This window comes from Zonotrichia leucophrys, chromosome 3 (genome assembly GCF_028769735.1).
Source record: "Zonotrichia leucophrys gambelii isolate GWCS_2022_RI chromosome 3, RI_Zleu_2.0, whole genome shotgun sequence".
Classification (NCBI taxonomy): domain Eukaryota; kingdom Metazoa; phylum Chordata; class Aves; order Passeriformes; family Passerellidae; genus Zonotrichia; species Zonotrichia leucophrys.
The window spans coordinates 15,582,344-15,597,220 of NC_088172.1; the positions used below are offsets into that span (position 1 = coordinate 15,582,344).

Below are 14,877 nucleotides of genomic sequence, written 5' to 3' on the forward strand. Positions count from 1 at the left end.
TCAAGGCATCATGGGAAGCTGAAGCTGTCACAGAAATTAAGCAGAACAAATGGCAAACCAATTTAGAAAAAATATTTTATTCATAAAATGACTCAACATTGGTGCATAGACAAAATATCTTGGAGCTAGATAATTTAGTCCCTGAATACAAAAGTCAGAATAATTTTGTTCTTCCTTCAATACTGAAAATGAAAATAATAACTGAGAAATTATATCCAGAGTGGTGCTGTGAGGCCTCAGCTCCTTGTCTTTGGATGTATAAAATCAAGGTGTCCAACACTTTGTAGGATCACTTCCTATGTCAGGATCATTTAATGAGTAAAGGGCATGTTAACTTTCCTTGAAATAATAATAATAATTATTATTCCAAATAACCATAAAACCTTGATTCTTCAAAACATACATCATATGATGTACGCAGAAACTGTCTTCCTTCACTCTCAAGCAGAGAGGCAAACTTTAATGCAGAAACAATATACATGATAAACATGCAAGTTTTACAAAAACCAGATTTTATATTTTAAAGTTGGACTTCTAACTTCACCAGAACAAAGAAGGTAAAGAACTCACATTAGTATCCATGACATTTTAAAACATTTGCTACCAGTTGTGAACTTTCCTAAGGATATATACATTGCTATCAAACACTGGTAAAGGTAGTACAAGATACACAGGGAATTTCCTTTTAGCAGTGAAGACATGATAACAGTCACCCCAGCTGGATGTCACAGGAGTGACAGGTAAGTCACTCTTCCAATGACATCTAAGAATGCACTGGATACAAAAGTCAAGTCTTTGGTTTTGAAACACATTCAGATATGAAAAATACACCCATTTTCTTTTGTATTGCCAGGGGATTTTCTTCTAAAAGTCCCACTATTGGAAGTTATCTGTACACTTTTCTCCTGAAAATAAATCTAACAACAGTTTTCAACACAGGTATCTTCGTTCTTCACATCTTCAAAAAGGCAACCTATAAAAGGAAGCAAAAAAATACTGTGATTAATTTCAACACTGCAGGTAAAACAAAGATGCTTCTTTTTATCAATAGAAATGATATATTATAATAATCTTTTTATTTAATGACACACTAGTGCAATCAGAAAACAGAGGATGTACTGCTATTTTCCCACCTCTTCTCTACCTAACATGTCTCCAAAAAATTCTCTTTCTTTTTTTTGCTCAAGCACTGCCTGCATTGTAGAACTAAAATGTTTTCTTCCCCCAGAATAACAAAGAATGTTTATCTCATCTAACTTCAAAGGCTATTTGACAGTATTTTGAAACTTGTTTAGATTAAATCTTTGATACATTCCCAGTTTTGTCTGAATATTAGTTTATTTGAACAGTGCTGTTACTCTAAGTCAAATCCTGATTCCAAAGTCACAATGAGAAGTCCAAAGTCATAAAGAAAAATGTCTTACATTTTGAAATAACCAAAATCTTACCAGAGAGGAGAAGACAAATACTTGTATATGATCAGAAGATAGCAAATGATGTACCTCTTCTCTTTATTGCCCTAAGTGCACTGCCTAACAGCTATTTAGAGGGAAGGTGATCTATCAAATACAAGTGATCTATAGGATTTCTGCTGTCCCAAACTCATTTGTTCTTGGTCACATGCATGCAGCAGTTTCTCCTGTATGGTTTTGATTTTGTTTAGCTTTCTTCAGGATATGCAGTATACTAATGCAGAAAGTTAAGTTAGCTGACTGGAAATGACACATCCAGATCTTTATCTGATAAGGAGATTGCTTCACATATTTCTTGTTGATCAAAAAACAGAAAAACAGATGTACTGATGCCTTCACAAAAATGCAAGAAGAAAGAAAGAAAAATGACTACCAGGTTACACAACTGTCTTCTGAAAAGATACAACCTATTCCTCCTGTCTGATGAAAAACAGACAGAAAAAGAACTTCTGAGACAGACACTTCCTCTTTGTTCTCTGCAAGAGCTTTCAACAGTCACTTAAGTGAAGATTAAAATTACCATCAATTACAACTTTGGATTTTCAGAGATGACCCTCAACCACCACTTTACTTGATGCTGCGACAAAAGAAGTCATGAAGCATGATCAACCAGAAGGAATTAAATGCAAGCATAAAGTATCACTGAGTATTCAGAACAGAGGATAAAACAGAGCTCAAACACTCCTTTTGGATCCTGTGCCCAAAGTATGTTTAAGAGAGTTATATGTCTGCTCTAAAGGATGTAAAAAAAAAAAAAAAAGCAATTTTTAACATATCTAAGATGGTTCTCAGAGAATCAGTCACACAAAGGATTCATGTCTAAATAACACATCTACAAGGCATAAATGGGACATGACAACAATTCTTGGTTAAGAATAGAAAAAAAAATACCATCCAAACTCACTTCCTGAACACTCTTTTGCTACTCCAAGACTAACAGCAATAACCCAGTAGAACACTGCAGTTACTGCATGGAAGAGTTTGTACAGACAACACAACTGAGATACCTGAAATCTTCCACATTTCTAAATCATTCTTCTTCTGAACAGGAACTAAAATTCAGAAACAAAAATTTTCATGTCTTATATTAAACAGAAGGAAAGAATTCTTTATTATAAGGATGGTGAGGCATTGGAACAAGTTGCCCAGAGAAATTGTGGATGCCCCATCCCTGGAAGTACTCTAGGCTAGGCTGGATGGGGCGTTGAGCAGCCTGCTCTAGTGGGAGGTGAACCTGCCTGTGGCAGGACGTTGGAATGAGATGATCTCTGAAGTTCCTTCCAACCCAAACCATTCTATGATTTAAAGAACATAAATTTTCAGAAATGTCTATAGGCAAACCATGCCAACAATCAGCTGGCTGGCCAAGGCTGGAAATTGGCCTGCCTGTCCCATGCAAATCTCACCACACTGACATATGCCCATAAAGTGTTTTTTTCCAGCTTCATCAGCATTTTCTAGCAGTAAGCTGCTACATCAAAATAATTTCTGTCAGCTCAACCAAGGGGTGTTGCAAAAGTTAGAGACTACTCAACATACAGGGAAATTTATCCACTATGCCAAAGATTCCCATCCTCAAAGACAAAAATTGAAAGCAAAATCAATATGCTTGTCACCTTTCTCATGACTTAGTTGCTCAGATGAATAGAGACATAATTATGAGCAAATGTAAAATTTTAGCTCTGTGGAAGAGTCATAAGTTATACAGGCTACAGATGAAACCCTGGCACCAGTCAAATCAAAGACAAGACTCACAGTGACATTAACAATGCAAGAGATTTGTCCTTGGATTGCAAGGAAAAAAACCAGAAGAATCAAGAAAAGCAATAACCATCTCCATACACAAGACTCAAAATTTTAAGCAGGTTTTTCTACCTGAGATTGCAGACTCCTTTGCTACACAGTTTTGAAGTGCCATTAGAGTGGATATATTTGTTTAATTTGACTGCTTGCTATATTTTATAATGCATGAAATACACTTTTCTTCTCCTTTGAGAGAGTTATTTGCAACATAATGCTTCCCTAGACTGCTAGGCTCTCCTATTGCCCAATAAACTGAAAAGCAACGAAAGTAATAAATTATTACTGTCTGTGTTTATATTTACTACCAATGTGAATGAAAAGAGCATATTAGATCATTCCTACAGCTGACATACCAGCAAAAAAAAATGCAAATCAAGCTGTTTAAAAACCAACTGCAACCCACCAAAGTACTTCCAAACAAAATCAACTGAAACGAAACCACTTAGGAAGTTTCACCTTATCCATCCAAAGTTCAATATAAAGCTTATAAAATATTCCTTTATTATACTGTTACTGTAGATGCAGTTGGATATCTCAACAGCAGTAAATTATATGTTCTACATAATAAATGAATTACTATAGGTTGGGAAAATGGGACTATGTGGTTTTCTCGCAGTTTTCCATCTATTAGGATACATTCTCTACAAGATAGACAACTACTAGCTTCTTCCAGCTTTAGTAGCAATGCTTTCAGCAGTCTGCACATCCAGTATTTCTCTGCTATGAGAGGATTTTGAAAGAAAAACAATGTGCTGAACACTTATCTCATCTACAAAGGTTTATTACTAAATTCAGAATAAAAGTCAGTTCTAATCAGTTTTTTTACTGACCTTACCTCAGCACATTGCCCCCTTCTTAAAGTGCTTAGATTACTCCTTCGGTAAACAATAAAGCAGCATCAGCTTTGTTAAAAATCTCTCGGAGTCAGGACAACTTAAGAAATCCAGGTACTGATGCTCAGTTTTAGAAGATGTGCTCTCTTGGCTTTCTCAGAAAAATCATAGAATGGTTTGGGGCGGAAGAGACCCATAAAGATTATCTAATTCAAACTCCACTTACCATGAGCAACCTGGTCAAGTGAAATACATCCAAACACCAAGGAGTAAAAGGTGAAAGAAAACAGTTGCAACTTCTTAAAATATTTTTTAAACTATGGAGACCGAACGAATTTAGAGATAAAAGAAGGTGGTTCCAGACAGCTGAAGCTGGTGAAAAGAAATCTCTTCTACCAAGTGCTAACACTAGGTGAGCAGGCAGAGTGGATGACTGCTGTAAGAGAAGCAGGAGTGTGAGAGAAGCAGCTAAACAACATATTTTAAAGAAATGCAATCTGCAAATCATCTGAGCAAGGAAAAAGAAGTTCAATCTTTGAATCAGCTCCAAGAACCATCCAAGGAGCCGGATTCTTACTTCCACAAAACAGGAAATAATACGTCAAATTTGCATTCCCATGCTGTAACACAAGTTTTGAAACTGTTCTTATGTTGCTCTCTTTTAAGGAGTACAAGTGAATGGTGCATAAAAATCCCTATGTATGTCTCTCAAAGCTGACAATGAAGGATTTTAAATACCTGTATCTCTCCTAAGAGCTAAATAAAAGTATGTAGAAGATACAGAATTTCTCCTTAGTTTTAGAGAGGGAATTGTACTTCAGTTTACTTCTGCATAATTATAAAGGAAAATAGTGGTTTGGAAGTAGTTATGTATGCTTCAGTTTCAGCAGAAGAAATTAAATCTCTGAATGTTTCCTAAAATATGACTGCTGTGGTTTTTTCCACTGCACAACAAATAATAAAAAACCACCACCAGCTCAAACCTCAAGTTTAAATGTATAAAAGACATTTTACTCTTGTCTTCTTTGAACATTAGGCCAATTTTTAAACACTACCATGCCCAGTTCCTAATGCTACATCGTGTTTTAGAAGAACACAACTTACATGGCTATCTTAAATCATCTCTACTGCAAGAGACAGTCTGTACATAGACAGATACCCATGCTTTAATCCTGCCTATGTGCTAGTGTGAAATCAGGCGTGATGAAACGACTGCAGAGGAAACGCTGATTACACACCAGCAAGGCTACAGCCTACAATCAACATCAAATGCTGTATTTATTTCCACTCAAGGCTGACAGGTAATCAAGCAATGCCATGCTATCCATGTGCACAGGAAGAGAATAACCTTCCCAAAAAGACAAGGACAGCTGTGGGCAGACCTCTGCTCCTAGATCCAGCAGTGCTGGATGATACTAATCTCACAGGCTCATGGTGTCTCTCTCTGCTGCAAGTTACTATTCCTCTATCCCCACAAAAGACCACTTCAGACTTTCTCCTACTGTCTGGTGAAATCAGACTGTTACACCAAACTCTGCCCTCTGGTCTGTATTAAATGGAAGGGTTTATCCTAGAAACAAGAAAGGGAGGGCTTGCACAAATTCTGCTGGAAGATCACAGGGGAGAGACAAATCTCTGGTGGAAATGAGAGTGAAAAACTGAGGATAGTGGTATTTTCCACATGTACAGCTGGATTTGAAATATAACACACACTCAAAGCCTCAGACCAGTCTAATTCATCCAGATTTGTACTGCTACAAATGTTATGGCTAGTGCTAAGTGTTATGGCTTAAGCTTTAATAACTACAGCAAGTACAACTGCTTGTGTGGTTGCAATTATATTGCCGTCAAGATGCCCTGTACATAGAGTACACTTATACCTTGGAAAAAGACTCAGAGAAAGTGATGTAAACATGTTTGTGTGAGTATAACTGAACCTACATATCCCTTATCCCCATATTTAATAATTCACTAATGCCACTACAGGGACAATGTGCATAAACAGACAGAGAAGGCCATAACCCTGCCTGACACATTTCTCACTCCTGCAAAATAATGACAGATCAACGAGTAGGAGGATTAAAGCACCTGCACCATGCCTAGGTCCCAGCTCTATAAATATTTGATTTCTGATAAACTCTGTGAGAAGTCTGGTGTGGCCACAGGTGCTGAAAAGGGACAGAGCAGACAAAGGGATAAGGTCTTTCCCAGAGGGGAAACAGTGCTGCTTCCATTCCTGCACCACCACCAGAAGCAGTGACAACTTATAACTGTTACCATTACCCTGTGGATTAGCAACTACTGGCAATAGCTGGTTATAAATAGCCACATTAAATCTTAAGAGTTCACCTGCCTACCCACACCATACAGTTTATATATTTGTTCTCACCTAACAATCTGGGATCAAGCCTGCAGATGCACACTCTGTTCCAGAAATACATTTGGCACCAGTGTGAATGAATGGACACAAAGCAGATGGCATTAGATGAGCAGAGACGTGAGAGAACATTAACTGCTATATTTACACTTGCTCCCACTGAATCCAGAGACCCATAAAAAAGCAGCTGTCTTTTCCAGCCTTGAATGTTACCAAGCTGTTGCATATTACCCCAAGATCTCTGGGGTAGCTTTTGGGGAGAGCAAAGGCATTTTTAGAGGAAATTGGAGAGTAAAGCAGCATGTTCACTACTAGAAGAATAAGAAGAGCCAGAGACAGAATCATTATGGTTGGAAAAGACCTCCAAGAAGATGGAACCCATCAATCATTGAGATGATCCTACCTTGAGAGCACACTATGTACTTGCTCCACAGAGCCTCCTGGTAGCCTGCAAACTCACTGGCTATGCTCCAGCAGCAAAGGTGTCTCTGTTACACTGATGGTTAGCTCTTTTCCTTCTGTACTCCAGGCTCTTGTGATAATAGTTGAACCTTGGGTCACCCAGTGCCTGTTTCTCCTATGGCATGGAGGTCATGTAAGCAGGCTTGGCTGCTCTAATATCCCCTTCACAGCCCATCAATGGCAGCCACTTCACACAGCACGTCAACAATAATTGTTTTATGTTCTCTTACACAGGGAAAGTTTCCCAACATGCTTTAAATACCATGCAGTGAGAAGTCTGGTTTTGAGTATGCACCAGAACATGAAAATTGTTTCATCTAATTACCTTTCCTTTACATTTTTGGTCTAAGAAAACCACGGGAACATCAGCCTGTGTTCAAAGCACCATAACTTCCTATCACTAGGTTGGTATGTCTTAAGTATTTTACTATAGAAACAAAAATTTTTGAAAAAAAAGTCTCTAGAAGAATACAAGTCCCTTGAAAAGGTCACTAAAACAATACTACAGATTGACAGAACAGATACAATTGTACAAGCCAAGCTTAAAATATTTAATGAAATAACAAAACTAATGTGTAGGGTCAATCTAAAAAGTGTTCAAGACTATCACTATCATGCTCAAGTTTCAAAGAAACTAAAGTACATCTGGCATACTCTGTCAGACAAACACAGCAGCACTGTGCTGCAGGACCATGTCATGAAGGCAATAAGGAAGCACAGATTGTGGAACCATGCTATCCCAGCAAACTAAAACCCTGCAAACTGGGTTGAAGAACAAAGGGATGTGGAATGGTGGCTTTGCAGTCTGACCCAGTAACCCCTACAGGGCTCAGGTGTGGGTAGGGAGGAGGGGGCATTCTGTGAAGGACTCTTTACCTCACTCACTCCACAGGATGTCGAGGTCATTCTTTAGCAGACATCTGCAGGGAATTTCACATCTCAATGAGTATGTGCTTCAAACAGCTTTAAGGTCTTACAAGAAATATAATTTTGGTCAGTGCAATGCTACCACAGAAGCAGAGCAACAGAGGTGGCAATGAAAGCTGGGAAGAGCCTGGCTTCAGCAGACCTATCATCTGAAGAGTGAAATTCCCCAGAACTCCCAGAAGGCTGGGGGAAGGCAAGTCCTCCACTGTACAATGTGAAAGGCACTGTACACCTCTGGGCTTTCCAGTCTTCAATGCAGGAAGAAACTGATTAGAACACCACTCAGATAAATCACTTCTGTCCAAGCTGGAGAAAATGTGAAATACACCCAAAACAACCAAGCAGAAAGAGAATTAGATTACTTTCATTCAATTTCTAGCAGAATTAATTTCAACAAAAGCAAGGATTTCCTTCTTTAAATATGATTTCTCAATCTGATAATGTACCTCCAGGATTTAAGAAATAAACCCATCTATAAATCAGCATGCATTCTTTCAACCTAATCCTTCCTAAAGTATTCATTTCTTATAATAATGAAGCTAGATTTGAAATGTGACAGAGATAAATTAGAAAAAGCAAGAGATTCCTCTTAGAAGTACCAGGCTGTGCATGTCTACTGCAAGCTATCACTTTGCTATTGTTAACAGTTGCATGATGAAACTTGCCAAAGCTTTAGAGAGAAAACCACTGGCAGTTGCAAAAACAGTAGAAAATAAATCTCTGCATGTTTTTAGCTGATATGAAGAGAAGCAATTCTTTAACATTTTAGATCAAGTAGTTCTTCGTGTGAAAAAAGGAAAAGTTTTTTTGAGTTTGTTTTATTTCAGGATGAGATGGCTATTAATCTTTTTGTTTCTTTACATCTAGGAGCCACAAAATTTCATGGCTTTATTTTGTTTCCTGCCAACTCTTCCTCATTAGCCTGTACTATTTTTATTTCCATGGCAGATGTTATTTCTTGAGGTACCCATCATTAAGACAGGCACAGAAATAGCAGTATTATTTACCTTTGCTAGTCTTACACACACTTTCTTGAATGTAAACCATAACAGAGTGTGTAATTGGGTACTAATATTACATTGCAATTACTGATACAAAGCAAACTGAGCTAAAAAACCTCATGGAATTTGGGATTTTCTTAGTCAACACCAGATGAAGTTTGGTTTTTACTGTAGTAGTCACCACACTCCAAACTTAAAACTAATCATGCAGTCAGAGCAGCACATGTTTCTGCATCACGTGGTTGTTTGAGCACATATATTCGTGGCAGATGTGAAACACAGGTTAACCTAAAACAAACAAGGCACTGCAAGCTGCTGTGTGAATTAACTGCATGCTAGCTGCATCCTAAAGCTAGAGACGTGAAGAAATTAATGCCTGACAGCCCAAATTTAAACATATGATGCAGTTTCTAAAAACTTCTCAGCCTTGCTGAAAGGTGTGTCATGAGGCCGAATTGGAGGAGGGTGGGTCTGCCAGCCCTGCTCTCCAGGGCCGTTCCACACTCACAGGCTGCTGTCACAGCAGGACTGGCTCCTGCATGATTCCCTGAAAGCCACATCACTCTGAGCCTTGGCTCTGCTTCTGCAGCTCTCATGCCACTAGATTTCTCTGTACTCTTGGGAATCTGCTTCAACTGATCAGAATCAATAATATCCTGCTGTATCTTCCCCAGAAAGGGAAAGGACTGACGCACTGGTGCTGCTGTGGCATTCAGCAGCTGCATTTTTTATAGTATTTCTGCATTCAAGATGAGGATGAAAAAACCCTGAACAAGGCACTATGAACAGTCTGCTGTCTTATAAAACAAAGCGCTAAAAAGAGAAATATATGGATTTATTTTGTTGACCATGAAGCAAGTGAATTGTACCTAATCCAGAGAGAATAAATAGGGTGAGCTAAGTGGCCACATAACCTCTCTTAAACAGTGAATCTCCTGTCTCAAAATTAAGCTGATAAAGTATGGTGCATCTCAGGTGTGTTTCACAGCACACAATGCACTTACATCTTTGATCAGATGCTGGCTTACCCAGATGTGGGATGTTCTGGTCATTTCCATGGCTGTTGCTCTCAATTAGATGCTCTTAGGTGGTATTCTCTGCAACAAAATTTATGAAGCATCCTATCTCACCAAAATACCCTTGTACTCTATTTCAATGCTACTACGTCTTAAAGAGAGGGAAGTGCTAACATATGTGAAAGAGAAGAATTGGTTTCAGGTCTTTATTACCCTGTAACACAGCTGGATTCAAAGCTGGAAAATGTGTCTTTTCCTCTCCTTTTAGACATGAAATACTGTAGCACACTCTAAAACAGAAAGGTGACTTTCAAGGGCTGCATCATACAAACCAGAAAAATGAATAATATATTCTTCTATTACCAGCTTCATTTTCCAGCTCAAATGATCCCCTCACCATAAACTAACATTTTCTCTATTACTCTCTCTTATTGAATCATTCCTCACAGTAACTCAAATTGTCTTTCTCCTATTTTTAACCACTACTCCTAATCAATCCTTTCTCCTTTAAACACACACAACACACCTTTCATCAGGATTTACCTCCAGCCTGCACAATGTCAGATATACTGCAGTAGAAGATAAAGTCTTGCTCACAGTTTCTCCAGGAAAAGATTACTACAAAAATAGTTATTTGTTTCCCAGCTGCAGCAGCAGGTAAAATCTAGAAGTCAGAATCCCCTTCAGGGCCTGGCTGGAGATGCCTTTCCTTGCTTATGTTTCTTGTCTTTTTTCTCCCCTCAACTTCCTTGCCCTTTATAGGAGTAAAACAGCAGGCTAAGCTTATTTCAGGTCTAGAAGAAGCATGGTGGAAAGATAAAGAGGAACTGAACAGGAAACCTAAGAAGAAAGGAGAAGAAAGCAGTATATCTTGCTACGAACTGAAGTGTAGGCAAGCATTTGCACTAAATAAAAGAGATACAATTGGGGGGCATTAACAAGGCTATCATGCAGGCATCAACCAAAGAAATTATTTGGGCTACCCTCCCACTCTCCTTAACTCCCAGTGTAAAAGCAATACAGTTATCTCCTGGATTCTAATGATGGCAAGATGCCAGAGATATTAGATATTAATGTTGTAGGTCAATGCATCTTTGAACTTTAATTTAATGAAAATCGGTCTTTCTCTTTTTGTCCAAATTTAGGTCCTTGTTCAGAGTCTGAGGCCAATCATAAGACAACCTTCTCATCTCTTACACTGAAATGCCTTAGAAAACCCAATAGACAGGTAAAACTGACACAGAAAATTATAGAGCAGCACCAGAGGTCTCATGCTCTGCCTTCAAACAGATTGTTAGGAAAAGATTTATTAAATACTACTGTGGTAAGGTGCTTTACAAACAAAGAGGCCACAAGGAAACAAGCCAACTACTTTGGTTAATACTCTACTTGCTGATGGCCTGGAGGGTATAATTGCAGTTTAATTTTGCTTTTGTCTCTAAACTGTTACATTTCTTATCTAAAAAAAAAAATCTACCAAACCCTGAAAGCCAAGAAATAGTCTACCCTCTTCATATCCTGCAATGTTTATAGTTAGTTATGTCATAGAAACCAGTATATAGATGTAAACTGGGTTTCTAAGAGTCTCCCTCAGCAAATGCTACAGGAGCAGAGCACACTGTGATGCCATGCTGAAACTTCTGGGATATCTTGTCACATACTCCATGTTGCCACAGTGTCAGACATGGCCATCTCTTGTGTGCACACCCATTTCTCAACATACCAAACCCAAATGTTACCTGACATATGATTTGAAAGCCAGTAAGATGTGGGGCAGAGGGAACATGACATAAAATGGGTGCATTAGAGAATAGAAATAAATTATATCTTTCATTGAGAGATTGGTTATATGCTCACATTTACACATAATCTTTATTTTTACATGCAATCTGAACCATAACTCTAAAGAAAACAGTAGAGGAGATTAAAGGAGAATGTGGCATGGTTATGTAACACTTTGAAACTAGATAGGTTGAACAGATCTCTTAATTAGATTATCTTTTGAAAACTTCATGGGAAAAAAAGCAAGTTCGGGAAAATTAGCTGCTTAAATTCTCTCTTTGCTTCCTGGCAATTAAAACTGGAGTGAGAATAAATACCTCCCTGCATGAGGTATGAGGATTAATTTGTTTGTGTATATAAATGGGTATTTAAGTATCAACTACTATTTTATTTTTAACACCTTATTGGGACTACTGCGTTCCTACCAGAGTTCAGCTTTTGGCAAGAGATTAAGACTGAGTTAAAACAGGAACAGGTGTTTGGAAGATGATATGGCTGCAATAAAAGTACAAACCAAGAAGATGAAGGATAAAAATTATATAAGGCATTCATTTGTATCCTGTGAAATAGAGAGACACACAGAAGAAAACAAAACCACAATAATGAAGGTATATTTAGGAAAACATCTTCTCCTATTATGATTCATTCCCAGGGGAACAGAGTCTGAGCAGGGCTGTCCTTTGGTCCCAGGTCACCCTGTTCCTGTAAAATCTCATGATGCCTATTAAATGGCCAAGCATTCAGTAAACACTGCTTAATACTGGCTGGGTAATAAAACATTTTCAAAGCCTCTAAAGGATGTAGGATTTTAAGGCCACTCTCAGTGAGATTTGAGCTCCTAAATTATATCAGGTATTTTTACAGTGTGCATTTCTGGTCTCTAAGATCCCTATAGCCGTTACTAGGTCAAACTGATTTTTATTTCTAGGGATTGAGCACATTCCTTTGCCAGCTGCAACCAGAAGAAAAGCTGAAACCACCCATTTTAAGGCTCAAATTCATGAAAACATGTTTTCTTGGTAAAAAGAACCATTACTGACCTTGTAGCTTCATAAGAAAATACAGTATTTACCATTTTCAGAATATTTTTCCTGTAGCAATAAGGTAATTGAAGATAAAAGCTTTCAAGTAGTTTGATTTTTTGAAAGCAGACTGTGTTCAAGCATCAATTCTGTAAGTTAAACCTCTTTTCATCAAGGTTTACTAATTTATTTATTAACTCATACTAAAGTAAAAGTAAATAAAGTGAAGACTTTTAAAAGCAAAGATCTGTGGGGAAGTAGGTGTTGAAAGATGTATGAGGTTTGTTACTACTATGTTTATTGCCACATTCTTGTGAGAGTAGGACATGGTGTATAAAATAAATAAAATTTAACTATGGAGATACCAGGAAGGCTCTCCATGGGCAGCATGAGCCCTCAGCTCTGGGAACTCTCAGCATGATTGAAAATCAAAAGTCCAAAGTTTGAATGAGAACATTGTAAGAAATTAAAATGGTTGTCTAAACGATCTTCAAGTCCCTTATGTCTTTCATTATGAAAAAGCGTGCCTGTAGAACAACTGAGAGAAGGAATGTAATAATGTAATTTCTGCATGCTAGATGTTTATTTTCCTGGTATTATATGATTCTTGCATTTTAAGAAGGTTTAATGCAATTAACCTTGACTTCAGTACATTTAAATTGCATCCTTTCTAAGTATTTCTTGTCAGTAGTCACCCATGAGAGAGAAGTTTATTAAATTAGCAAGAGAGTAAGAAAGATTTTAAAACAAGTTATGACAGAGAATTCTCTTTGAAAACAATACTGAAAAAACAACTTTGACCAGAGACAAACTTCCTCGTCCTTTTGATTCTAATGATTTCCCCAACAATAACATGGTTATTCCAAAGTTGAACTTTGAATCAAAGTGGATCTTTGATTCTGTACACACATTGGAACACCTCTATTGTCCAAGGGAGGCAATTATTCATGTGGTGAAGTGCTTACAGGAGTCAAATCTAGACTTATAAATAGCTTTTGAATTCCTGCCTCTGCTAGGCACCACACAATTTTAAATACTTACTCTCTATCAGGACAGATTTGGAAAATTTTGATGAATGCATCAATTAATGGCAATTGAAAGTTAATTTGCTTTCCTAAAGGAAGGGCTGTACAAGGAACCAGGGGGATCTTAAGACAGAGGTTGACCCATTGATGATCCATAATGTTATCTGCAATAACAGGACTAAATTTGATGAAATACAAGAATTCCATGAGGTCCCAGATACAAACCAGACCAATTACTGTGAGTCTGTGAAGTAAAAACTGCTCACAGAAGCTAGGATAAGCATGTGATAGCACAGAATCCAGACCAAAACCCTTTCTGAAACAGTCTCTTCATCAGATTCCTATCCCAGCATATCAGAAGAGCAGCAAGAGTGGGAAATGCAAGTTAACACTCTAAGGCAGAGGTCAGACTGACCCCACTCACTGGCACAGCAACTTCCACTGCAGGGACAGGACTGACCTTTTGCAACAATGGCCTGTTGCATACTGCAGCATCACTGGAAGTTCTGAATCTCAGAGCCCTGATACTGTTCTTCTCAATTAACCATGACTATTCAAAAACAGGAATAAACCCCTCATATAGGCATTTAATTATTCAAAGCCAAACACTTATCCCAAGCACAGCCTTTTTTGGAAGAGGCTATGGCTGCAATAAAAGCACAAACCAAGAAGATGAAGGAAAAAAATATATAAAGCATTCACTTTCACCAATATCAAAGATTATACATGGATCCCAGCAGCCTTCACTAATGTATTTCATATGCATTTCTTTGGTGGAAGGTTAAGCAATAACCAAATGCTCTTGCAAACTTCCTCCCCACTGTGTTGGCACATCTGCATAGTCACTGGATAATGCCAAAGAGGCAGAAGGAAGAGACAAGGTTACATGTACAAGAGGCTGGGGGCGATGGAAAGGCTTAGATTAGATAGGTTGCTGCTGAATAGAAAATTACCACCCTCAATACCACAGCAATGGGAGCTGATGTACAGATCATTAAAATAGTCAAAATAAAGGTATAGGCAATGTCATGTGAATGAACACTGAATGGACATGGTATTAAAACATCTGCAAATACACTCTGGAAGCAGCAGGTTCCATAGGCAGCTTTTCACCATATTCAGCTTTATACATAGAAGTCACATAAGGAAGCAGGATA

The 14,877-nt window shown here is 38.0% G+C and overlaps 1 protein-coding gene across 1 annotated transcript in view; it reads right to left on the minus strand.

Annotated features, from left to right (window-relative positions):
- Positions 1–61: 61 nt before the first annotated feature.
- The window catches only part of UBE3D (ubiquitin protein ligase E3D), a 77,552-nt gene continuing 62,736 nt past the window's right edge, over positions 62–14,877 (minus strand). Inside the window, exon 10 of the mRNA XM_064710102.1 lies at positions 62–973. Within this exon, the coding sequence (XP_064566172.1) occupies positions 953–973 (21 nt within the window). The 3' untranslated portion in view covers positions 62–952. The remainder of the gene's footprint in view (positions 974–14,877) is intronic.